The sequence below is a fragment of the Vombatus ursinus genome, unplaced genomic scaffold (assembly GCF_900497805.2).
Source record: "Vombatus ursinus unplaced genomic scaffold, bare-nosed wombat genome assembly UNPS02014811.1, whole genome shotgun sequence".
NCBI classification, from domain to species: Eukaryota; Metazoa; Chordata; class Mammalia; order Diprotodontia; family Vombatidae; genus Vombatus; species Vombatus ursinus.
Genome location: NW_020954589.1, coordinates 11,253,545 through 11,279,481, shown reverse-complemented (window position 1 = coordinate 11,279,481; position 25,937 = coordinate 11,253,545). Strand labels below are relative to the sequence as shown.

At 39.2% G+C, this 25,937-nt stretch overlaps 1 protein-coding gene across 2 annotated transcripts in view; it reads right to left on the bottom strand.

The window, feature by feature from the left end:
• Window positions 1-25,937, bottom strand: part of UHRF1BP1 (UHRF1 binding protein 1) — a 63,762-nt gene that overhangs the window by 10,951 nt on the left and 26,874 nt on the right. For both annotated transcript variants that reach the window (XM_027876385.1, XM_027876386.1), the window contains exons 4-13: window positions 24,487-24,578; window positions 22,534-22,723; window positions 21,529-21,669; window positions 16,265-16,435; window positions 15,577-15,766; window positions 8,052-8,138; window positions 2,074-2,244; window positions 1,572-1,720; window positions 771-912; window positions 243-436 (exon numbers count right to left, since the gene is read on the bottom strand). In XM_027876385.1, coding sequence (XP_027732186.1) covers window positions 243-436; window positions 771-912; window positions 1,572-1,720; window positions 2,074-2,244; window positions 8,052-8,138; window positions 15,577-15,766; window positions 16,265-16,435; window positions 21,529-21,669; window positions 22,534-22,723; window positions 24,487-24,578 — 1,527 coding nt within the window. The remainder of the gene's footprint in view (window positions 1-242; window positions 437-770; window positions 913-1,571; window positions 1,721-2,073; window positions 2,245-8,051; window positions 8,139-15,576; window positions 15,767-16,264; window positions 16,436-21,528; window positions 21,670-22,533; window positions 22,724-24,486; window positions 24,579-25,937) is intronic.

The following is a 25,937-nucleotide window of genomic DNA, read 5'->3' as shown; positions in this document are numbered from 1 at the left end:
CTTCACTTGATAAATGAAGAATCTTGGGCCCAGAAGGTTCTATTTCACCCAAGATCATCCAAGTAATAAACAGCAGAACCCAGATTTGAACTCAGATCCTCTGATTCCAGATCTAGCGCTCGTCTCCAGTATGCCACATTGCCTCTTTTACTAGGTGAGCAGGCCAGAATGAACCCAAGATCTGTGGTCAATGGAGAGCAGTAGCTGAGAATAAGTGACTGAAATTTTACTTTTCTTTCTACCTTCAACTGGAAGGTGTCCATCAGGACATCCACATGTTCATCCTGCTGGCTTGAATGCTCAAGTTTATAGATGGCCTTGAACTGTTCCAGGCTTCGATATAAATCCAGCAAGAAGAGGTTCCCCCACAGCAAACTGATGGGATCCAGGGTAAAGGTTAGGCCATTCAGCTGCACATAGAGATTGGGACAGGGAACTGGAAAGCAGGGAAGAAACAACTTTAAACAGCACAGATGTAGTCAGATATGGTTCATTAAAGACAACATCCAATTTGGAATTAGAAGAAGAGAGGATACCCAGGTCAAGATTACAAATTTAGAGCCCAAGATATAGAAATCAACTTCAACTCAGGAAACTATTTGCAGCCACAAAACAAGATAATGTGTATAATGGATATATCTCTAATAGATGTGAAGATACAGAATATAAGACACTGATAGAGTTGGGGTACAACACAAAGACATAAAAGGAGAAAAAGACCAAGTCTACTCTTAGAAGATGACCCCTCATCTTCAGGTTGAACTGCTTACCTGGGAGTTCCTGATTATCCGGGAAGTAATACTCTGTAAATTCAATATGAATGGCAGAGACCTGAGTGGGAAGATTGTAGAGTTTTCGGCTGCATGAAAGGAGGGTAGATGGCTTTTTCCTTGGCTGCCCAGCTGTAGAAACCTAAGCCATCAGGGGCTAATATTAATGTTGACAGCAAAATTCAAAAGAAAACTCAGCTTGGTTTGGGAAAAAAGTAAATATCTTTGTCACCCTTGTCTGTGAAAGACAAGAGTCTGCCATAGAAAGCAACATTTTAGATATACTCTCCTCCATTTTTTCATTCTTTTTTTTCCCCCCGCTTTTTGGCAAAGCAATCAGGGTTAAATGACTTGCCCAATGTCACACAGCTAGTAAATGTCAAGTGTCTGAGGCTGAATTTGAACTCAGGTTCTCCTGACTCCAAGGCCAGAGCTCTATCTAGTGCGCCACCTAGCTGCCCTGAACCCTCATCTCATAGAAATGATATGTAAATCAGTTTTCACTATTTCAATTTGATTTCAATTTAATCAAATCCAATACAAGTGTTGAGTGTTTACTAATAATAATCTAATCAGTCAATTCTTTTTCTCAGTAAATGCATAGCAGCAAGGTATACAGGGAAATCCATCAGCAAATTCACTGAACACATTCCTAAAACTGGACACTTCCTAAAGGATAGGCAAAACATTAAACTCCCAAAACCTTCTTCACACTACCCTCTTCCAGGGACCTGCCCTATGCCCATCTGTAAATATGATATCTGCCTAGAAGCAAGGCCACGGACTATCTCTCATCCTTACCTGATACACATCCAAGTCATCCACACGCACCACCAAACAACTAGAGCGCAATCGGTTCCAGGCAGGTGGCCAAAGTGGAGTGGGGACAGCCTGGCAGCTGGGTAATGAGCTCTTCTCTAGAGGGGTCTTCAGGGGACTGGAGACAGATCCTACAAAATAGCAACAGGAAGTTTGGGGACAGACTGAAGGAGAGGAAAATGATAAATGCCACAAGAAGCTAAAATCCCGAAAAGATTTTCACGGTGGGTGTGGAAGAGAAAACCTCCACCAAACGTCAAAGAAATCATTCCAACAAAGACCAAGGCAATCAACCTGATGAAAAGTGATGGTAATCTTCCTTTTACTATTACAGCTCTTTTTGAAGAGGGATGAAGCTTTAGTGATTCTTCTATGGGCATTAAATTGGAGGCAACTTTCCAGAAGTCAGGCAACTTATTTCTCCATCTCCATTAGCTGTGTAAAGGCAAACAAATAGGCTAAGGCAATTATCTTCACAACCCACCTGACTTCTTGTGGAAAGGTAAGTCTGTCCCCAGATGCAAGGAAGATTTCAGATCTGACTCTTCATTCCATTTTTCTATCTTGCTTTGAAATTCTGTCACTAGCTTCTGAGCCCATTGGCCTCGGGTCTCCATGGCATCACAGTGTCTTACCCAGTGCCTACAATTCTCTCCTATAAAACAGACAAGCAAGAAGCTTTCAGTAAATCATCCAGGTCAAGGAATCTTTATTTCCTTTTACCTCCAAGCTACTTAGACCCAGTACAAAAATCTGTTCTCCAACACCCCCAGCCATCTCCACTCCTTGGAGCAATCAATTACTAGCCAATTAAGTGCTCAAATTGCTTTATAGGTGCCATATGTGTTTCTTTCTCCACTACCCTACTCCCAAACCAAGAGAAAAACCTATCACTTCCCTTCCACCCCCCACAACCAACTTCACTATTTCAGTGAGTAGAATAAAAAATTTTTCCATGCACAAAACCTTAAAGTTATTTTTGACTCTCTATTCCTTCATCTCTCATATCCTATCAGTTTACAAGTCCTATTGATTCAATTTGTAATTATCTCTTGAATTTGTCTTCTCTTCCTACTGCCCCCTCCCTCCCCTTACATTTCTTCCTATCTCCTCTCTCCCCATCTAAACCATGCTTCATGTCATTGTCAGTAAGGTAAAGTTATGTAAAGTCAGTTATGCAAAGATCTGGTCACATTACTCTGCCACACAGAACCTTTTTGGTGATTTCCTACTGCCTCCCAAATAAAACAGATTCCTGTGGCTGATATTCATGGCCCTTCACAATCAGGCAACAAAATATCTTTCCATCATTGTCTCATACTATTTGCATCTACTTAAGCCAAAGTGGTTTTTGTGTTTTTACAACTTAGCTTGTGCTGTTTGCTATACCTATTATGTTCTCTCTTCTCCTAATCAACTGAATTCCTACCCATTTAAAAGAAATATTTTGTTGATTCCCTCTTCTGTGGTTGGTTATGAAATCTCCCCTTAAAACCTGAGTTGCAACGCTGGGTGACTGGAAGGATGGTGGTAACCTTAATAATAATGGGGAAGTTAGGAAGAAGGAATGGTAAAGAAGGAAAGATAATGAGTTCAGTTTTGGATACGAAGCTGAGAAAAGGACACAGGACAGAGCCTTGGAGAACACACTCAGTTAAAGAGATGTAATTATTGCATAATGTACACAATTATTAGTACTTTTTCTCTCTTATTAATGCATTTAGAGATATAAATTTTCCCAAATATTTCTTTAACTACACCCCACAAATGTTGATATGTTGTCTCACTGTGATGATTTCTAAAATTTAGTTATTTTTCTATGACTTGTTTTCTGACTCTTTTTTTTATTCTGGAGCTTTTATTTTTTTCTTGATAATTTATTTTTAGCTTTCAACATTCACTTCCATAAGATTTTGAGTTTTAAACCCCCCCCCCAACAAGATGGCATGCAAAATAAAAATTGAGCAGAATATTACAAAATTTAGCTATGATAGGTCTTAGTGATCATTGAAAAGGAATTTTTATGTATTTATGTATTCAGAATTATGGAACATATTTACAAAAATTGATCACATTCTAAAGCATAAAGAACTTACAAATTTAGCAAGGCAGAATTATTAAAAAACAGCTTTTATAGACATAATACAATAAAAATTATAACTGATAAATGAAACATGAACAAAGAACTTAGACCTCAGTGAAGACTGATTAAAGTTAACCTCAAGAATAAGTGAGCCTTTGACTCAGCAATGGCCCTTCTAGGTCTGTATCCTAAAGAGAACATAAAAATGGGAAAAGGATCCATATGTACAAAAATATTTATAGAAGCTCTTTTTGTGGTGGCAAAGAATTGGAAATTGAGGGGGATGCCCATCAATTGGGGAATGGCTGAACAAGTTGCGGTATATGAATGTAATGGAATACTACTGTGTTTTAAGACATGATGAGTAGGCAGACTTCAAAAAAACCTGGAAAGACTTATTTTTTTTTTTCAGGCAATTGGGGTTAAGTGACTTGCCCAGGGTCACACAGCTAGTAAGTGTCAAGTGTCTGGTCTGAGGCCAGATTTGAACTCAGGTCCTCCTGACTTCAGGGCCAGTGCTCTATCCACTGCGCCACCTAGCTGCCCCAAACCTGGAAAGACTTACATGAACTGATGCAGAATGAAATGAGCAGAACCAGAAGAACACTGTACACAGTAACAGCCACATTGTGCGATGACTGACTTTCATAGACTTGGCTCTTCACAGCAATGCAAGAATCTAAGACAACTCCAAAAGACTCACAATGGAAAATGCTATCCACATCCAGAGAAAGAACTATGGAGGCTGAGTGCAGATGGAAGCATACTATTTGCTCTCCTGTCCCTCCTCAAAAGTGTTTGCTTCTGATTACCCCCTCCCCCAATCTCCCTTCTATCACTCCCCCCTCTTATCCCCTTCCCCCCTATTTTCCTGTAGAGTAAGATAGATTTCCATACGCAATTTGAGTATGTATGTTATTCCCTCCTTAAGCCAAATCTCATGAGTAAGATTCACTCATTCCCTCTCACCTCCCCCCTCTTTCCCTCCACTGTAAGAGCTTTTTCTTGTCTCTTTTATATGAGATAATTTACCCCATTCTACCTCTTCTTTTCTCCTTCTCCCAGTACAATCCTCTCTCACCCCTTAATTTTTAGATATCATCCCTTCATATCCAACTCACCCTGTGCCCTCTGTCCATATATTACACACACACACACACACACACACACACACACACACACACACATTCCCTCCAACTACCCTAATACTGAGAAAGGTCTCATGAGTTACAAATATCAACTTTCAATTCAGGAATGTAAACAGTTCAACTTTAATAAGTCCCTTATGATTTCTCTTTCCTGTTTACCTTTTCATGCTTCTCTGGAGTCTCATATTTGAAGGTCAAATTTTCTATTCCCCTCTGGTCTTTTCATCAAGAATGCTTGAAAGTCCTCTATTCCACTGAATATTTATTTTTTTTCCCCTGAAGGATTATACTCAGTTTTGCTGGGTAGGTAATTCTTGGTTGTAATCCTTAGCTCCTTTGACCTCAGGAATATTGTATTCTAAGCCCTCCAATCCCTTAACGTAGCAGCTGCTAAATCTTGTGTTACCCTGATTGTTTTTCCACACTACTTGAATTTTCTGTCTGTTTGCAATATTTTCTCCTTGACCTGGGAACTATGGAATTTGGCTATAATATTCCTAGGAGTTTTCCTTTTGGGATCTCTTTCAGGAGGTAATTGGTAGATTCTTTCAATTTCTGTTTTACCCTTTGGTTCTAGAACATCAGGGCAGTTTTCCTTGACAATTTGTTGAAAGATGATGTCTAGGCTCTTCTTTTGATCATGGCCTTCAGATAGTCCAATAATTTTTAAATTATCTCTCCTGGATCTATTTTCCAAGTCAGTTGTTTTTCCAATGAGATATTTCACATTGTCTTCTATTTTTTCATTCTTTTGGTTTTGTTTTGAAATTTCTTGATTTCTCATAGAATCATAAGCTTCCATTTGCTCCATTCTAATTTTTAAGGAATTATTTTCTTCAGTGAGCTTTGGGACTTCCTTTTTCATTTGGACAATTCTGCTTTTTAAGGCATTCTTCTCATTGGCTTTTTGGACCTCTTATGCCATTAAGGTTAGTCCATTTTTTAAGGTGTTATTTTCTTCAGTATTTTTTGGGTCTCCTTTAGCAAGCTGTTGACTCATTTTTCATTATTTTCTTAGATCACTCTCATTTCTCTTTTCAATTTTTCCTCTACTTTTTTACTTGCTTCTCAGAATCCTTTTTTGAGCTCTTCCATGGCCTAAGACCAATTCATATTTTTCTTGGAGGCTTTGGATATAGGATATTTGACTTGTCTTCTGGTTGTATGTTTTGGTCTTCTTTGTCACCAAAGTAAGATTCTATCGTCTGAATTTTTTTGGCTGCTGTTTGCTCATGTTCCCAGCCAATTACTTGGCTTTTTAACTCTGTTAAGGTAGGGCTCTGCTTCCAGTGTGGAGGGTGTACTGTCCCAAGCTTCAGGGGTTTTGTGTAGCTGTTTTCAGAGATACTTCTAGGGTCCTGTAAATTTTCAGTTCTTCCAAGATGGTATAATCAAAGGAGAGGTGTTTACTCCTCTCCTGGCCTATGCTCTGGTCTATGAGTGTCGAAGCACTCTTTTCTACTGTGCAACTGTGAGAAAGATTCCCTCTCCACCACCGCCACAAGCTCCACCATGCCAGTGCTCTGGGACTGTGACCCAGATCCAAGCATGGGCAAAGCAACAGAATCCTACCTCAGCACCAGCAAAGAGATCCCTGCAATCCTCCTCTGATCAGCCACTCAATCCCCCCACTGTGTGTGGCCTGAGAGCTCTGGAAGCAGCCGTTGCTGCCACCATAGGGATGGGGCCAGACCACACTCCTCTCTCACCCAGGTCTGAGAGACCTCTCCTACTCACGTTCTAAAGTTGTCTTTGGCATTTGTGGGTTGAGAAGTCTGGAAACCACCACAGCTGCCAGTGATTCAGTCCTCTGAGGACTGCTCCGGGTTTGCTCTTAGCTCTATCTTTGCCTGTGGAGACCATGCTGAACTGTGCTCCTCCCCCAGCCCAGCACAACAGAACTTTCCCATCAACTATCCAGGTTATCTTGGGCTGGAAATCTGTTTCACTCTGTCTTTTTGTGGGTTCTGCTGCTCTAGAATTTGTTTAGAGTTATTTTGACAGGTATTAGGAGAGGTTTGGGGGACAGCTCAAGCAAGTCATTGTTTTACTCCACCATCTTGGCTCTGCCCCACCCCCTATGATATTTCTTCACTGTTACTAAGAGTTTTTTCCTTTTTTGCTCATTTCCTCATTATCTCCACTGGTCTTTTTTTCTTACAGGGACTTAACTCCTATGGTTCTGCCTGAAGGGTGGAATAGTTTCTCCCCACTTACTCCGAATGAGGTCAAAGAAAAGGTGTACAAAGCAAAGACTGAAACAAGGAACTTATAAAAATTATAAATATCACTGTAACTGATGAAAGCCTTTGCTGTGGCTACCAACTGTCTACCTGTTGTTAGTGCCAACCTCCTTTTGTTTTTGTAGCAGCCCCTACATGGAGCTTACAGAACTAGGCCAGGGACAAAGGTGGAAGACTGTGGGTTTTTGTTTTATGTGAGGATAAATTTTGTAGACTTTCTTTTCCTCTTAACTGTTGTTCTTTTACTTAATTTGATGCATTCCTTATTCTTGAGGTGATAGGGAAAGCTAGATGCAAACTTTTACTTAACCGGACTGCTGGAAGTCCCTGAGTTGGTCTTTGAAGCCCAACCGGAATGCTACCTACTCTAGGAAGTCATCTCTGATCTACTCAGTAGACAATGTCTTTCCTTTCACTTCATATTTCATATAATACTTTCTTTGTACCTTTTTAATGTACTTATCATGAATTACTGTGCATCATAGTTATCTGTGCATTTATCATCTCCCCTTATGCAAAATCCACAAAGTCAGAAACTGTCAAGGACTATGTCTTATCTAACTGTTCCACCTCCCTTAGCAGTGCCTAACAGTGCTCTGTACAAAGTTATAATAGTAGATAAAATTTTGCTAAATTTGCTTTGATGAATCTGTCCAAGGCTCACAGCATTCAAGATGCTGATCCCCAGGCCCTTGCTAAGATTTTGTCTTGATGGGCAATAAAGTCTAGCTGAAGCATCATAGCACAGCCCTCACCATTCTCACTTTTCATTGCTCCCAATGGACAATTTACACCAAAAATCTAGAACAGTAAAATGCTTTCTTGATGAGGAAGTCTAAAACATCCCTGCAAGCAATAAAAATGATAATCTAACTCTGATTCTCCCAAATATTAGGGGCTGAAACCTAGAAACTGAGGCTCCATCCTCTGGCCCTAGAGCAATGCCACTATAATGTCATAATTCCTTCACTGTTCAAGATGTTCATACCTGCCCAGTGGAAAGGATAGTAGTCAAAGGCCATTTTCCGGAAAGTAAGTTGCATGGCACCACCCATCACTCTGTTTGTTGGGTCCCCTAGAGGAGAAGATTATAGCTTATTAGCTTAAGATGTCACAAAGAGCCCAAAATGCTACTTGAAGGAGATTCAAAGCCCATTCAAGGCACAAATCCAATATCCTACTGACATCCTAGGCCAGGGGTAGGGAACCTGCAGTCTTGAGACCACATGTGGCCTTCTAGATCCTTGGGTACAGCCTTTTGACTAAGTCCAAATTTTACAAACAAATCCTTTTATTAAGGGGATTTGTTCTGTGAAGTTTGGATTCAGTCAAAGGGCCATACTTGAGGACCTAGAGGGCCACATATGGCCTCAAGGATGCAGGTTCCCCACCCCTGTCCTAAACTCAGGGCAGATTAAAGGAAACATTTGTAGATCACCTGCAAAAATTGAGACACTGGCCTTTTGAGGCACATTGCTGAAGAATAAAAAAGTTCCATTCCATTTAATTCCCTCTGCAAAGGGATCCCAGACATCCAGGAAGGCAAGAAAAACAGTCAACTCAAGGATAATTCTAATCTCAGGTCCTTCAACTGACACTCTGTGACTCTGGCTAATAAATTTTTTTGTTTTTTTTTTTTTAAATGAAAATCATTTCCCTAAATTGCAACAGTGCTAGTCATACTGTCTTGTCACAGTACCCTGGTATTGGAAGTATAGGAATAACCCAAAGTCCAAGAAAGTTAGAGCTAACTCTCATTTATTTCCCTTGAGCTTTGGGCCTCAGATTGTCTGCGATGATGAGTAATTCTATAAACAAATAAGAATCACAAATTTAGAGCTGGAAAGGGCCTTAATAGCTATCTAATTCATTTACAGATAAAGAAAGTGAGGTCCTAAGAAATTGACAAGTGAGTAGAAGCACTAATATTGGAACCCAGGTCCTTTATGTTCAAATCTAGCACTTGTTCATTGTCCTATTCTATCTCCCACTAGAACCAAACATTCAGAAAAAAAAAATCAACAAATATTTATTGTCTTTTATGTGCCATGCACTATACTAAGGCTAGGGATAAAAGAGGTAAAAACAGTACCTGCTCTTATGGAACTTACAATCTAATGAGGGAGACAATATCTAAACAATTACACATAAACAAGATTTGCACAGAATAAATTGAAGATAATTTTATGTTTTGTTTTTCTTTTTTGGCTAGGCAATGGGGTTAAGTGACTTGCCCAGGGTCACACAGCTAGTAAGTGTTATGTGTCTGAGGCCAAATTTGAATGCAGGTCCTCCTGAATTCAAGGCCAGTGCTCTATCCACTGTACCACCTAGCTGCCCCAACTGGAGATAACTTTAGAGAGAAGGCATTAAGGGAGATCAGAAAAGGCCTCTTACAGAAGATGGGGTTTTGTTGAAACTCAAAGGAATCAAGGGAAGCAGGGGAAGAAAGAGATGAGGAAGGAAAGAATTGAAGGTATGGGGTATAGTCAGTGAAAATAAGCAAAGTTGGCAGATGAGATGCCAGGTAAGAGAAACAAAAATAAGGCCAATATCACTGGATCACAGAGTCTGTGAAGGAGAGTAAGGTCAAGACAACAGGCATTTATTAAACACCTACCGTGTGCCAGGCATGGTGCTAAGCAATGGAGATACAAAGAAAGACCAAAAAGAAAAGTCCCTGTTCTCAAGAACTCACAATCTAATGGGGAAGATGGTGTGTAAGCAATTATGTGGAATGAGATAGAGACAAGATAATTTTAGAAGGAAGGCATTAACATTGTAAAGGGAATTAGGAAGGAAGAAAGGAAACAATCACCTACCAAGTGCCAGCTACTCTACTTAAGTGCTTTATAAAAATTATCTCATTTGATACTCACAACAACCCTGTGAGGTGGATGGTGAAACAACAGAGGTTGAGTGATTTGCCAAGGTCACACAGCTAATAAGTGATTTGAACTCAAGGCCTAGTGATTTGACTCTAGGCCTAGCATTCTATCCACTGTGCTATCTAGCTAACTAAAAGGGAAAGGCTTTTTACAGAAGGTAGCATTTTGGCTGGGGCCTGATGGAAGTTAAAAAACCAAGAGACAGAAATAAGAGAATTCCAAGCATGCGTGGAGTTGGGAGACTGAGTGTTTTACACAAGGAAAAGCAAGGAGGCCAGCATCACTGGACCACAGAATATAGTGGGGAGGGAGGGGATCAGAATAAAGTATACGAAGACAAGGAAAATAGTAGGGGGCCAGATTATGAAGCACTTAAAAAGTCAAACAGAGGATTTTAAATTTGATCTGGGAGGAAAATCAATCACTCCACGAGACAGCAAGAAATAATAGAACAAAATCAAAAGATTAGAAAAATAGAGGAAAATGTGAGGTATGTGATATCAGAAACAGTTAACTGGGGAAGCGAGTCAAGGAGAGATGTTTAAAGAATCAGCAAATTCCCTGAAATCCATGATTATTTTTCTAAAAGCCTGGATACTGTTTCAAGAAATCATAAATGAAAACTGCCCAGATCTATTAGAACAAAAGGACAACGTAAAGAATCCACAAATCACCTCCTGAAAGGAACATCAAAAGGAAAAGTCCCTAAGCATATCATAGTCAAAATCCAGAGCTCCTGCATCAACACCAGCATCAATAAAGAAAAACAGTTCAAGTACTAAAGAACAAGTCAGATTCACATTAGACCTGGAAGCCCTTACCATAAATGAGAGGAAATCTTGGAATATACTATTCCAAAAAACAAAACATACAGGCTTACAACCAAGAATAACTCACCTTACAAAGTTTAGTATAATCCTATGGTGGTGGGGGGAGGGGAGGGGTGGGGAGTGGGTGTGGGAAGAGGGGGCGCGAATAGGGAGAGATGGACCTTCAGTGGAACAGAGGACTTTCAAGTATTTCTGATGAAAAGTCCAGCATTGAGTAGAAAATTTTAAATACAATTATAAGGATCCAGAGATATCTAAAATGTTAATTTACTTGAGTGAATGGAAGCATCTGCATGATGATGTGCAACCATTCTAATATGGGGAGAAGAGACAGAGTATTGTTTCAGAACCTTAATGTCATCGAAGAGTCCAAGAATTAAATAAGAAAAATACAGGACCTGGGGTCAGACTGGTACTATTCTGAGGGTTTTAAAAGGGGAAAGAGAAGAGAGGATAAAAGGAATACACTAGGGTAGAAAGAAAAAAGGAGTGGAACTTCCTATTATAATAATAAAGGTGCAAAAGAAGAAGAACACAAAACATGGAATAAGGAGTAAGAAGATCATGCCAGGGGGTGTCTCTCTATGATGAGCTCATGACAAAAATATTTCAGAATGGGCAGTCATGGATAGGTCCCAATCTCAGTCATATCTGAAACAAAGGATGGCTGAACACACAGTTTTGGTATAGAAATACATAAAACTCAACAGGGAAACAAACAATCAGGGATAAGCAAGGAGTGATAGAAGGAAGGATGGAAAAATGAAGGGAATAGCCACAAGCAAAAAAAACCAACAAACTTTACTGATTCTGAAAGAAGAATCAAAGGTGGGGGGAATAGAAAGAAAAATAACTACAATCTAAAGGCATGATTAGCAACTGTGAATGGTAAAATAAATTATGGTATAAGAATGTAAAAGAATATCACTATGTCATGAGAATGAGGAAAGAGGTGATTTCAGCAAACTCTGAGTAATATGAATTGATGCAGAGTGAACAGAGCAAGTTGAACAATTTATATGACAGCAAAAAGGTAAAGAAACAACTTTGAAAGGCTTAAGAACTCTGATCAATGCAATGACAACCATGTCTTCAGAGGAAAAAAGGTATCACTCACCTCCTAACAGATTCACGCTTTTGGACATGTCCACAATGTGGATTCATTTGCTTGACTGCTTATTTGTTAAAAACAAGCTCTCCTCCCACCTCAATTATGAATTGGAGATTAGAGAAGAAAGGATTCCAAAAACCAGTGATGCCAAAAAAGGGGTACCATTGAAACATTTTTGTAAAGGCACAAAAGAAAAAAGAAAGAGATTTAGAAGGAAGCAGGTGAGCAGAACAAGTATAAAAATAACATGCAGAATTTAATATACTTTTTTTTTAAAGCAAGTATGAAATATACAGTCCTTTTTTTGTGTTATGCTGTGTATCATGGAAATGCCCTTTTTTGGTTCAAGATACTACATCTGGAGTATTAGTTTCCATTTGGGGGAATCACATATCAGGAAGGGCAATAATAAGGTGGAAAATATCTAGAGGTCAACCAGCATGGTGAAGGGCCTTAAGTTCATGCCATATAAGGACTGTTGTGAAGGAGCTGGATATATTAAACCTGGAGAAGAGAAGGCTCAAAGGAATATGACATCAACGTCAAATATTTAGAAGGTTGGCATATGGAAGAGTAATCAGATTTGTTCTATTTGACCTCAGAGGGCAGAATTAGGATCAAGCTGAAAAGAGGTAAATTTAGGCTCTAAGTGAGCCTAAACAATTAAAGCTTTCCAAATGGGTAATTGGCTGCCCTAGGAGAAAGGGGGTTCTCCTCATTATAAATCTTTAATCAAAGGTTTGATGATTATGTTGAGGTAAATTATGGAAGATATTCTTTTTCAGGTATGAAGTAGACTGGGTAAACACTGAGATCCTTTCCAACTCTGAAATTCCATGGGGTACACAAACAAAAATGAGAACAGAGATGAGGAGAGAGAGCATTGCAAACACAACAGTCAGTGCAATGGCCTAGAGACTAGAAAGAGAGAGTAGTGTATAAAGAACAGTAAGAAGAATAATTTAGGGGCAGCTAGGTAGTACAGTGGATAGAGCACTGGCCCTGGAGTCAGGAGGACCTGAGATCAAATCCGGCCTCAGACCCAAGACACTCACTAGCTGTGTGACTCTGGGCAAGACACTTAACCCCAACTGCGAAGAAGGAGAAGGAGAAGGAGACGGAGACAGAGAAGAAGCTAATTGGACCAAAGAGTATGTGAAGGGGGAATAATGTATAATAAGGCTGGAAAGGTGGGTTGGGGGTCAGGTTGTCAGGCTTTGAATGCCAAAAGAGCTTACAGAGGTAACAAGCGAACTAGCAGAAAGTATTGAGCAGGGTAGTGACCTGGTCAGACCTATGCATTAGAAAAATCATTAGAAAAATTTGGCAGCTGAAGGCAAGATTGAAACAGGAAGAAATCTGAGGAAGAAACTAGGAAGAAGTAACTCTTGCTCCACTTCTCCTTCCACCAGCTTCCACCAGATGCCTGGACACTAGGGCTGACCTTAGGAGACAATACTACTCCATCTTAAATAAGCAGGCCCTGAGATTTCAGTATACACTGGTCTCTAATAATGCTTGGGGTCATGTCTCCTCTATTCTGAAAAAACCCTCACTTAATCCTCCCACACTCACTAACTATTGTCCTATATCTCTTCTGCCCTTTGTAGCTAAATTCCTTGAAAAGGCCAACTATAATAGGTGCCTCCACTTTCTCTCCTCTCACTTTTTTCTTAATTGCTTACAATCTGGCTTCCAATTTTATCATTCCACTGAACCTGCTCTCTCCAAAGTTATCAAAGATCTCTTAGCTGCCAGATCTAAAGGCCTTTCTTCAATCCATATTCTCCTTGACCTCTCCTTCTGGCTTTGACACTATTGATCATTCTCTCCTCTACTGAATGAGAAACTAGCTAAGGAAAGTAAATCATGAAAAAAAATCTACTTATGGTAAAGCCTCCTGAAAAACTGAATTTGAATTTCTGCTGAACTCCAGATATAACAAAACTCCTCAGTCCTATTTCCCTTATCAGGAGGCATGACATTTTGGGAAAATTAAGAAGATTTTTTTAAAAACTGTTGATCAGTTTCATTTTGGTCATTTGAACTCAATCAAGTTGCAGAAATGTTTCTTTAGGGGCAGCTAGGTGGCACAGGGGATAGAGCACAGGCCCTGAAATCAGGAAGACCTGAGTTCAAACCAGCCTCAGACCAAACACTTGACACTTACTAGCTGTGTGACCCTGGCAAGTCACTTAACCCCAACTGCCTAAATAAATAAATAAATAAATAAATAAATGAAATGTTTCTTTAGAGTGGAAAAGATAAGACATATAAAGAATTTTGATTCACTGCTCTGAGTTTCCTTCCATGCCCAAGAGGTTTATGGCTTTTCTCAAACAGCACATAGCTACACGGAAGTGAACAAAGCAAACTGAAGCAGCAGCAGGGCATAAAAACAGGAACACTTTTCCTACAGCATGAGAAACAATGGGTGTCATACAAAAGGCAAGGTGGAGGAGACATACGGGGGATGTAAGCACACTGCAACGTTTAACCAACAAGGACTCTGCAGAGAAGGAATGAAAGATGTCATAAGGGAATGTAATAAGAGAAAAAGGAGACAGGCTCAATTATGTGGTGAGAACAAGAGATGACAGGTGGAACTTCAGGAGAAATGCTGCTGCACTTGGGGGACAGGGGGTGTCTCCCTATGATGAGCTCATGACAAAAATATTTCAGAATGGGCAGTCATGGATAGGTCCCAATCTTTTTAATGTTGGGAACTCCCCAAATCAATGAGGTCATAGATCTATTTCAGGATATGAGGTATAAAAAAATTGGGGTACAGCTAGGTGGTACAGTGGATAGAGCATCAGCCCTGGAGTCAGGAGGACCTGAGTTCAAATCTGGCCTCAGACACTTGATACTTAATAGCTGTGTGACCCACAGCAAGTCACTTAACCCCATTGCCTAGCTGGGGCGGGGGTGGGGGGGGAGACCAGAAGTTGCAGAAGATTTTTCCACTGATAAAGGGACCTTCCTCAAAGAGACTTCCCTACACCAATGAAATCAGGTCCAGATTAAAAAAAAAAAATCTCCCCCAGGACCTAAGATAGTGTTCTGTACACAATGGGCACTTAATAAATGTTTGTTTCTGTTATTATTTTATGGTGGCAAAGAGAACTTTGAATCATGGAGTACTATAGGAAGGTAAAGAAGTGCTGAAATGGGAACCTTCACATGGTCAGAACAGCATGGGGTATTGAGCTTGGAGACAGCTGTAAGGTGAGGAGTAGAGCTTAGAAAAGAAGAATGAGAGGGGTTTTCTATTTTGAAATGTGAAAGCCAACCCTCTCCTTCCACCTCTCCTAAACATCTAATCCACTCCCTTCCCCAAACCCTATTCTTATGGATTAGGAGTAAAAGGAAAGGAAAAGTTTTGAGTGAGCAGATGGGAGATACTTCCAAGGGACAGCTCAGGGCTAACAGCATACAGGGACCAAAATGTGAACAGGAGTATTTTATGCCACACACAAACAAATAAAATCAACTTAGCTAGAACTATGTTCTACAACCAGGAAAACTGCTCTTTTATCAGAAATAGAACTTAAACACAAGAAGTCTTAATAAAGTACTCCTCTGTGGCCCCAGAGGACTTATCCTTAAGCTCTGTCTGATGATTTCCTCTGAACTAAAGGTGTCTATATAATTTGGAGTTTCATGCCTAGTGCCAGATCCCACCTGGTTCCTGGGACTGGCTGTCATCACAAATGTGTAGATCCAAGCGTGAAATAAGCAGATGATAAGATGATTCCTTCACATCAAACTTCTCAAAGTACTGGCTGATACGGCTGTTGCTAACATTGCTCTGAACACTACCAAATGTCTGGCTCCAAGAATGATGGGCACTAGGAGCAGCAGGTGAAGTACTCTGTAATGTAAAGAATATGGTAACAAAGAATATCTGTAACATAAAGAATTTTATGTAAAACACCAATACTCTTCCTATAGGCTTTCTTAAAGTAGACAAAGCATATAATAATGCTGGAGAAAGCCAACATACATCACGTACTACACTGTTCCAGGGCAAGATAACCCCCTCTCTTATACTCATAAATTTGGCTGCTCACCTTGGGCTGATTCCACCCTTTAAAACAAAAATTCCACAACAAGAGTAGAACTAGTCAGTTAAACTGCAAAGGAATCACTAACACATTTTTCCAGGCTCCCGTCCATTATAATTTAAATGTTACTATTAGTTAGATTCCAGAAAAGCCTAAGAGAAAAGACAGACGGCAGATCTACTAATAAATCACATTGAAGAACTGATCATCCTACCAACAGAATCTTCTCTTATTCCCTTCTGATATTCTCCCTACCCCCTGTACTCTTCTTTCCTCCATCATGGAAGTTCATTGTACCAACTCACTTGTATGGGCTCAGGTGCCAAGCTCTTTCTCTGTAGAGCTGACTTCTCCATGGCCTCACTCAAAGACTCTGCATACTTCATCATGGCCTTGAGCTGCGAATCAGTCAGTACCCACAGGAGGTCATCCAGCAGGAACATCAACTTGGAGGCTATCACATTGCAGTCTTTGGTCTGACAGGGGAAAGATAATGTGGAATTCATCATCTTGCATAATTTCAACCCCCCAAAATCAACTTCACCTGGTCAATCTAAGAAATGTCTCCTTAACCCCCAGGGTTTTGTTTTGGTTGTTAAGTGGCTTGGTTTCATCCTTAACATTTGGTTTCATTTACACATGCAAAATTAGTTAACTATTTTTTTTTGCTAACTTCATCTTAGTGACCTATTTTCTCCTATGATCACTGCCCCAACCATTGAAAAAAGTTAACAGTGATATACAAATAAATATTTTCCAAGTGTTTTAGTGATTGTTCTTCAGGATATTTACAGATGCCCTATTCAAGTTATATACAGGTATATAGCACAAATTTCATTGTTGGAATATGCCTTTGCATAAAAAGTACATGTTTGGCTGTTGGCAGTAGACAATAGTGTCTAAAAATTAGTTCTAAAAATTAGTGTTTAGACGATACTGTCTAAAAAATCCAAGGATTATAGATATTTGCTCACGAGATTCAAAAGTTTCCCAGGGAAGTTTTATGTTGACTTTAACTTTGGGGATAAAGTCAAGGGGATGGTTAAAATTTATTTAAAAATCATAACCAGAACTATGCATATAAATGATATGGAAGACTTCTGAAGATGGGAAACTCACTATCCACTTGTCTAGAGGCAAGGCCCAAGGCAAATTATTACCTCATCTGAGATAAAATTGAGTTTCTTTAAACATTAATAGAGTCACAAGAGGGATATATTTGGCTAGAGGGATTACTGCTGTTGGTGGGATCTTGGTGACACTGTGTGGAACGATAAAAGAGGGATTGTTTGAGGTGAGTTTCTCTCTTCCCGGCCTACTGAGTCCCTTGAAAAAAATATAACGAGAAGAACAAAAGGTCCAGAATACCAAGGGTATTAATGAAAAGAAATGCTAGGGAAGATCTAGCCATTCCAGATCTTAAATTGTATTATAAAGCAGCAATCATCAAAACTACTTGGTACTGGCTAAGAAACAGAGTGGTAGATCATTGGAATAGGTTAAGTATGCAAGACACAGTAGTCAATGACTATAGTAATCTGCTGTTTGATAAACCCAAAGACCCTAGCTTCTGGGATAAGAACTCACTATTTGACAAAAACTGCTAGGAAAACTGGAAAAGAGTATGGCAGAAACTAGGCATAGACCAAAATCTTACACCATATACCAAAATAAAGTCAAAATGGGTACACAATTTAGATATAAAGGTTGATACTATAAGCAAACTGGGAAAGCAAGGAATAGTTTACCTGTCAGATTTATGAAGAGCAGAAGAATTTATGACCAAACAAGAGATAGAAAACATTATGAAATGCAAAATGGATAATTTTGATTACATTAAATTCAAAAGTTTTTGCACAAACAAAACCAATGCATCCAAGATTAGGAGGGAAGCAGAAAACTGGGGAAAAAATTTTCATAACCAGTGTCTCTGATAAAGGCCTCATTTCCAAAATATATAAAGAACTAAGTCACATTTATAAGAATATGAGTCATTCCTCAATTGATAAATGGTCAAAGGATATGAACAGGCAGTTTTCAGATGAAGAAATTAAAACTATCTATAGTCATATGAAAAAATTATCTAAATCACTATTGATTAGAGAAATGCAAATCAAAACAACTCTGAGGTACCACATCACACCTATCAGATTGGCTATCATGACAAAACAGGAATGATAAACATTGTTGAAGATGTGGGAAAATTGGAACACGAATGCATTGCTGGTGGAGTTGTGAACTGATCCAACCATTCTGAAGAGCAATTTGGAACTATGCTCAAAGGGCTATAAAAATGTGCATATCTTTTGACCCAGCAATAGCACTTCTAGGGCTGTATCCCAAAGAGATCATAAAAATGGGAAAAGGACCCACATGTACAAAAATATTTATAGCAGCTCTTTCTGTGGTAGCAAAGAATTAGAAATTGAAGGGATACCCATCAATTGGGGAATGGCTGAACAAGTTGTGGGATACTAATGTAATGGAATACTATTGTGCAATAAGAAATGATGAGCAAGCATACTTCAGAAAAACCTGGGAAGACTTGTATAGACTGATGACTGAGTGAAGTGAGCAGAACCAGAACACTGTACACACTGTGCAATGACTAACTTTGAGAGACTTAGCTCTTCTCAGCAATGCAAGGATCTAAGACATCTCTAAATGTCTCACGATGGAAAATGCTATCCACATCCAGAGAAAAAACTAGGAGTTTGAATGCAGATCGAAGCATACTATTTGCTCTTTTTTTTTCTTCTGTTTTGTTTTGTTTCTTCTTTCTTATGGTTCCTCCTATTGGTTCTAATTCTTCTTTACAACATGACTAATGTGAAAATATGTTTAATAGGAATGTATATGTACAGCCTATATCAGACTGTATGCACTCTTGGAGAGGAGGTAAGGAGAGAGGGGGAGAAATTTTAAAACTCAAAAGCTTATGGAAATGATTCTTGAAAACTAAAAATTAATTAATTTTTAAGAAATTAATTTTTAAGAAAATAAAGAGAACAAGCAGGGCAGAGAAACATTTGTTAGCTGTTTGGAGACATCTGGCTTCTCTTTACTTTAGAATTTGAAGAGTTCAGAGGAAAGAGAGATTCCCATGGATTAAATTGCTCCAAAACACTTTAATTCTGAAGGCACAAAGAGAAACAATTTCAAGGAGGAAGGAAAACAGATTTGTCTGAGAAGAATCAAATGGATGCACAGAGAACTTACCAATCAACTCAAATAAAAGGTAAATGGATGGAACGATGGAAGCAAGGTCAGGTAATATAAGACATGAATATAAGAGTGTGGCATGGTCTCGTAACAACAGTGTCAGCAGTACTAAAGCTCAGAACGATGTTAGCAACAGAAGCTAAGGACAACGAAAACAGGTTTGATATTTTTTCAACCTATATTAAGGGTGAAAAAGAAGATCAAAGTTTAGGACCATTGCTTTGGGGTGGATAAGACAACAGAAAGAAGACATAGTTTCGCAACTTTCATTTTGTTTGTGTTTTCTCCGTCAAAGAGAATGACTGTTGTACTGGAAATAACAGAACAAAAACTGCTAACAGGACAGCGATACCACAAATAAGTAAAGCAATAGTAAGCCAGATGAATCCATCCCCATGTCCTGAAAGAACTGGCAGATGTGACTGCAGAGTTACTGTCAGTGATATCTGAAAGATCATGAAAAAGCAGTACCATGAGACTAGAGAACAAATGTATACCCAATTTTTGAAAAAAGAAAGCGAATAGAGTCTATAAACTATAGGTCAGTAAGCTGTATTTTAATTCCTGGGAAAATCCAAAAATGTAGATCACTAAGGAGATGGTTGGTGAACATCTAGATTCTAGAAAGGGAAGCAGTGATGACAGAGAGCCAACCTGGTTTCATCAAGAACAGGTTGTGTTAGAGTAACATCATGTCTTTTTTGACAGAATTATTAAACTACTCAATGAAAGGAATGATGTAGATATAGTTTATCTAGCTTTTAGCAGATCTTTTTGATAAAGTATTTCAAACTATATTTTGGCAGAAAACGCATATAGGTATAGAGTTGAACAATAACACCATCAGATGCATTCGAAGTGGCTAAATGGTCAGACTCAGAGGAGTAGTTAATGGTTAAATCTCAATGTGGCAAGAGCTGTCCAGTAAAATAAATACTCCAGGGAGCTGTGTTTGGCCCTTTGCTATTTAACATTTTAATCAACAACTTGGATAGATGACATATTCTCATAGATGATATGTTCTCATCAAATTTGTTGACGACACAAAGCTGGGAAGGACAGCTAACATAGTGGATAACACAGTCAGGATGCAAAAGGATCTTGACAGGCTAGAACTCTAGAAGGGCCAACTCTAGAAGATGAAATTCAGTAGAAATAAATATAAAGTCTTGCACGTCGGTATAAAAAAATCAACTTCACAAATAAAAAATGGGAGAAGCATAGCTAGATAGCAGCTGTTAAAAAAAATCAGGGGGTGTAGTGTTGTGTTATAGATTTAAATGTAATATGAGTCAGTGGTGTGCTACAGCAGCCAAAAAAGCTAATCTGATCTTGAATTGCATTAAGAGACGCATAGCTTCCAGGAATAGGAGGTAACAGATAGTCCCACGTGTTTCACACTGGTCAGAACCTCATCTAGGCTCCTGTGTTCAGTTCTGGACACCATACAGTTTAATAAAGACACTGGTAAACTGGAGTGTCCAAAGGATGGTGAAGGGACTTGGGACCATGTTAGACGAGGATCAACTGAAGGAAATGGGTGTTTAGCCTGAAGAAAAGAAGACTCAGGGATCCACAATAACTGCTTTCAAGCGTTTAAAGGGCTGTCATGGAAGAGGTATTAGGCTTGTTCTGATTAGCCTCAGAAGGCTAAAGCAGGAGCAATGTACGGAAGTTACAAAGAGGCCAATTCAGGCTTGACGTCAGGAAAAATTCCCTAACAATTAGAGCTAAAAGTAGAATATGCCTTCATGAAAGGTGGTGGGTTCCTTTTCCTTGGATCTCTTTGAGCTGAGGCTGGGCACATATTTGTCAGGTACATAGTGGGAACTGTCTTTGTGTATGGGACCAGATGTTTGCTGAGGCCCCTTCTAACTCTCAAATTCTGTGATTACACAATTCTGGAATTCTCTAATGTCTTCTGTGCTAAGATGGAACGAAGCTGAATTTCTCAGTGATTAAGTCCTACAGCAGTGCTTCTGAACCTTTTTCTGGGTCACGGACCTCTTTAACAATCCGGTGAAATCTATCACAATGATGTTTTTAAATTCAGAAAATAAAATGCAGAGGATTACAAAGGAAATCAGTTATATTGAAACAGTTACTGAAGCATTAAAAAACAAGTTCACAGAACACAGGTCAAGAAGCCCTGCTGTACAGCACTTCCAGAACATAGTGTATACCCCTTTCCCTCTGACTCCGTAACACTGCACAACAGGCCCTTCTGTCCACTGTGTCATCCGAGATGTCAAACCCAACTTTCTCCTCTACCAAGAGAAAGTACCCGCTTTCAGGGCTGTCCAGGAGAATGGGAAAAAGAAACTATTATGTGGAGAAAGACACTCACTCTCCTCTTGAGGGCTATTTGGATCCTGCCCTGGTTGGTAATGAGCCTCAGTGGAGTAGTGACTGGGTCTTGATCACCATTGTCTGTGGCGTCTGCCTCAATCCGAAGAGTCTGCCACGTTATCTCCTTAAATGTCAGAACCTGGCAGGAGAGAAAACATTTCCTCAGAGTGCTGATGATGACTGAGCTGACCAAAAGGGGGCAGTAAGACCGAGGCCATCAAGCATACAAGGAATGAGTTCCCACCCCCTTCAGCTGAGCAGAGCTCCAGAAGGCAACTGGATTGGAGCACCCAAATTCCAGGAAAAGGTACAGCACTGTTTACTGGTGTGAAGGCTGAGGTTGATATTTACATTCTAAACATTTTTTAAAAATAATTTAGAATGTGTACTTTCATGTAAGACTTCTTCACAAAAGTCCTATTTTGATGCCTCATGAATGATGAGGTGGAAATGACCTTAGGTTCTGGAGGACCTTGTCAATGGACTACTCGAACTGGCAAAGGCAACTACCCTGCTAGAGGACCTTTTGAGTACAGTCATTATCCACAGATCTACTAGCCAAGTATGGAGGGCTTTTCACCAATAAATATGTCCATAAATGCTGAACTCTTTAGCCACTGTAGTCCATGAAAGAAAGAAAAACATGTTTCAGTGGTAGTTACTATGTTAAAAAAAGTTTTTTTAATTTTTTAAGGAAGAAAGTTTCAGAAGTTTATAAATCTGAAGTGCACTTAAGGGAATTTTAAAATTTAAAAGGATTATTATCCTTAAAAATAAACAAGAATGGGGCAGCTAGGCGGTGCAGTGGATAGAGCACCGGCCCTGGAGTCAGGAGGACATGAGTTCAAATCTGGCCTCAGACCAAACACTTGACACTTACTAGCTATGTGACCCTGGGCAAGTCACTTAACCCCAATTGCCTCACAAAAACAAAACAAAACAAAAAATAAACGAGGATTACTCTTATTTGAATTCTCTCCCCATTCCCCTTTCAGGCTGTCACCTCTCCTCGGTGGGGGTCGGTGATGCGGGTGAGGCGGAGGTCACTCTGCTGCCAATTAGGGTTAACACTGTAGCCCTGGAGTTGCCACAACTCGAAAGAAGCATGAAAGGCCTTGGAGTGAATCTTGATGGTGATAGAATTAATGATAATGAACATTCCTTCTACCACCTTCTCAGCAAAGCCGTACTCACTGTAAACAATGAGACAGAACAGGCAAAGGATTAAGAAAACCTGAAGGCATTGCCTCCAACCTGAAAGATGAATGAATTAAAAGAGGCTAATTCCAGTCTTTAAGCAGCGTTCCTTCAATAATAAACTAGATATTGTTGGACAATAAGCATCACAGGACTGAGGGAGAAACCAATAAAAAGAAGGAAGCATTAGGTTTCTATAGGATATTAAAAAAAAGAATCCATTCTCTTTAAGCACGCAGACACCAGAACATTTCTATACTTCCATAGTGAAAGGCTAAAAGCTAAAAGGAAGTAGAAGGAATAATGCTGTAAGGGCCTTAGTGTGTAGCTCTGCCTTACGTATACTTGGTCTCAAACCGGTTCCAAATAAATTACCTTTATTGCTTCTGATCTCCCTATTTCTTCACCCATCTCCTACACTAGGAGATGGAAGTGAGAAGAGCTTGAACAACAGACATCAGAGTGGTTTGATACTTTGAAATGTGAAGAATAACCCTCCCCACTTCTCTTCCAAATATTAAGACTTTTTTTATTCTTTCACTACCATACATCCCATATTTAATCCCGCTGATCTTAACTTCTCAAACTCTTATATATGTGCTTTTTTTCTTAATTTCCATTGCCATCACTGTGCCCTAGGCCCTCATTACCACTCATCTAGACTTCTAAAGTAAGTACTAAAAGGGGTTCCCACCAGATTTATCTCCTTTACACAAAAATCTGATAATATGACTCCTTTGCTCAAAACTCTTCAATGATTTCCTATCAGCTACCAAATAAAGTTCACAATCTTTGGCCTGGACAATAAGGTCCTCCACAATCTGAAGTGATCCTGCCTTTCTCATAAAAAAAAAAAGTTCTACTGATGCCTTCTGTTTTTACAGTATCATCATTTCTACGTATTCCTATTTTTCATTGTGCATGTGTATGCACACATGCTCAAACACACACACACACACACACACACACACACACACACACACATTTAGTTCTCTCTTATAAAAACAAAAAATAGTTAAGCCAACCAACCAAACTGCAACCACATTTGACAAACACCTACTTCCTACTGAGAGAAGTCAATGTTTTTGCCTTTAATTTCTTTCCCTTGTTTTATGGAATTTACAAGTAATAGTCAGAAATGGGAGCATCCTTACTTTATTTATTAGGAAAGTTTCCAGTATTTCTCCATTGCAATCTTACCTTTCCAGAATTATCTAACATGACTCTTATCTCCATGTGTACTGTGCTCTAACCAAACTGGAATACTTTTGATTCTGTACTTTCCTGCCTCCATTTCTTTGTTCATGAAAGGAATGTTCTCCTCTAACATCTTCAACTATTGAAAACCTATGCATCCTTTAAGGGTCAGCTCATATGCAATCTCTTTCATGTCAAAAAAAAAAAATCTTTCCCACTTCTTGCCTGGATAATACAAAGCACTTGATTTAGACTTCTCTGATTCACTCACAAAGTATTATTGTCAATATCAAGTATTATTAATTATTAGCAAGTACTGGTTTGTAATATTTTTCACTATAATTACTTATATGTCATATCATCAAAATATTTTGTCAACTCCATGAGGGTAGGGGCCATAGCTCTGTACCTCTCCCAGGAGGACCAAGCATAATGCTCTGAACATAATAGGTACTTAATGTTTATTAAAGTTGACACTGGGTACTCCTGGCTTATCTATCATACTACTTCTAATCACAGAAACGAACATCTTAAAGATATAAATGGGATCAGAGCAACTGACCTCTGTCCTGAAGCCAGGGCAATGGGAGACTGTCCATTGGGGGGCCGAGGCTCTTCACATGTTCTCATCTCTACTTCTACTTTATCCAGACACTGCAAGGAAAGTCATTGAAAAGTGAATGCTCAGCAAAGCACATGCAAGCATGGAAAGATCTTGGGATCACCAGATTTGGCACTGGAAGGGATGTTAGAGATTATCTAATACAACTACCACATCTTACAAATCAAGAAACTCAGGAGAGTAAACAACTTGCCCAAGGCCACAAGGTAGTAAGTAACACGGCTAGGATTTGAACCCAGTCATTTGACTCCAAATCCAGTGTTCTTTCTATGATATCATACTGTTTCTTAATTATTCCCAGCATTACTCAATTCTATCTTCCTTTCTCTCACTCAGATGCATTAAGCTCATTTTTATAAATAAGCAAACTGTAGCTAAGAGATGTTAAATGTCTTGCCCAAAGTCATACACAAGTGGCTGAGACAGGATCTTCTAAACTCACCCCAGTGCTTCTTCCACTTTATAATGAACTGAGATCCCTGCCTGAAAGATTCTTGGAAAGAACAATGTATTCTAAGGGTAAAGCAAAACTAGAGAACTCAGAAGTCTTGATTTCTGTTCTTTAGCTATAGCTACTGCACCACAAAGATCTCTAGGACTAATTAAGCAACAGTCAAAGTGTCTTCAGAAAAACCCAAAAGACAAGAAGCAGCAGCAGCCTACCATTTCCCAAAGGAAGAAACAAAGACTAAGATACAAGCCTGAAGTTTCCTCAGAAGTGTAAATGACATTTATTTGTGCCTCTGTGGGCCAAAATGCTACCATTTAATAGCTATCATCTCACCATGAGACCTACAAAGAATAAAAAAAAAATTATGGTAACTAAGGGCAACTAAGAATGGGATTGGCCTCTTTGTCAAAGAAAGAAAAAGGCTTAGTCCTAAGAATAAAAAAGGTATGGAAGTTGAAGGGTAGCTCCAGCCTAATTTTCAGAACTATTTAATGTTATTCCCCTTCAAATACTCTGTTTCAGCCAAAGCAACTTATTTATTGTTCCCCGAAGTCAGTATTTCATCTCCCACCTCCAAGCTTTTGCACCTGTAATGTGCCCCCTCCTCACCTCTAAGTCTTAACCCTAAGTTTCCTTCAAGGTTCAATTAAGTTACCACTTCTTATAGGGGAACATTTACTGATCCCCCTTGTGTTCTCTTTCTGCTCAAATTATTTTGTATTTATAAATCTGCTTAAACATTGAATCCTCCAAGGAGACTATAAGTGCCTTGAGGAAAGGTACTGTTTTTCACTTTTGTCTTTACATCCCTAGCATCTTTCACGGTGCCCTGCAGTAGTAGGCATTTAATAAATGCTTTTGGAAATGAACTGATTCCAAAGATAATACCCAAGAGAAAGTTCTGAGAAGGGGCTTCAAAACTAACAAACAGCTAACTGAT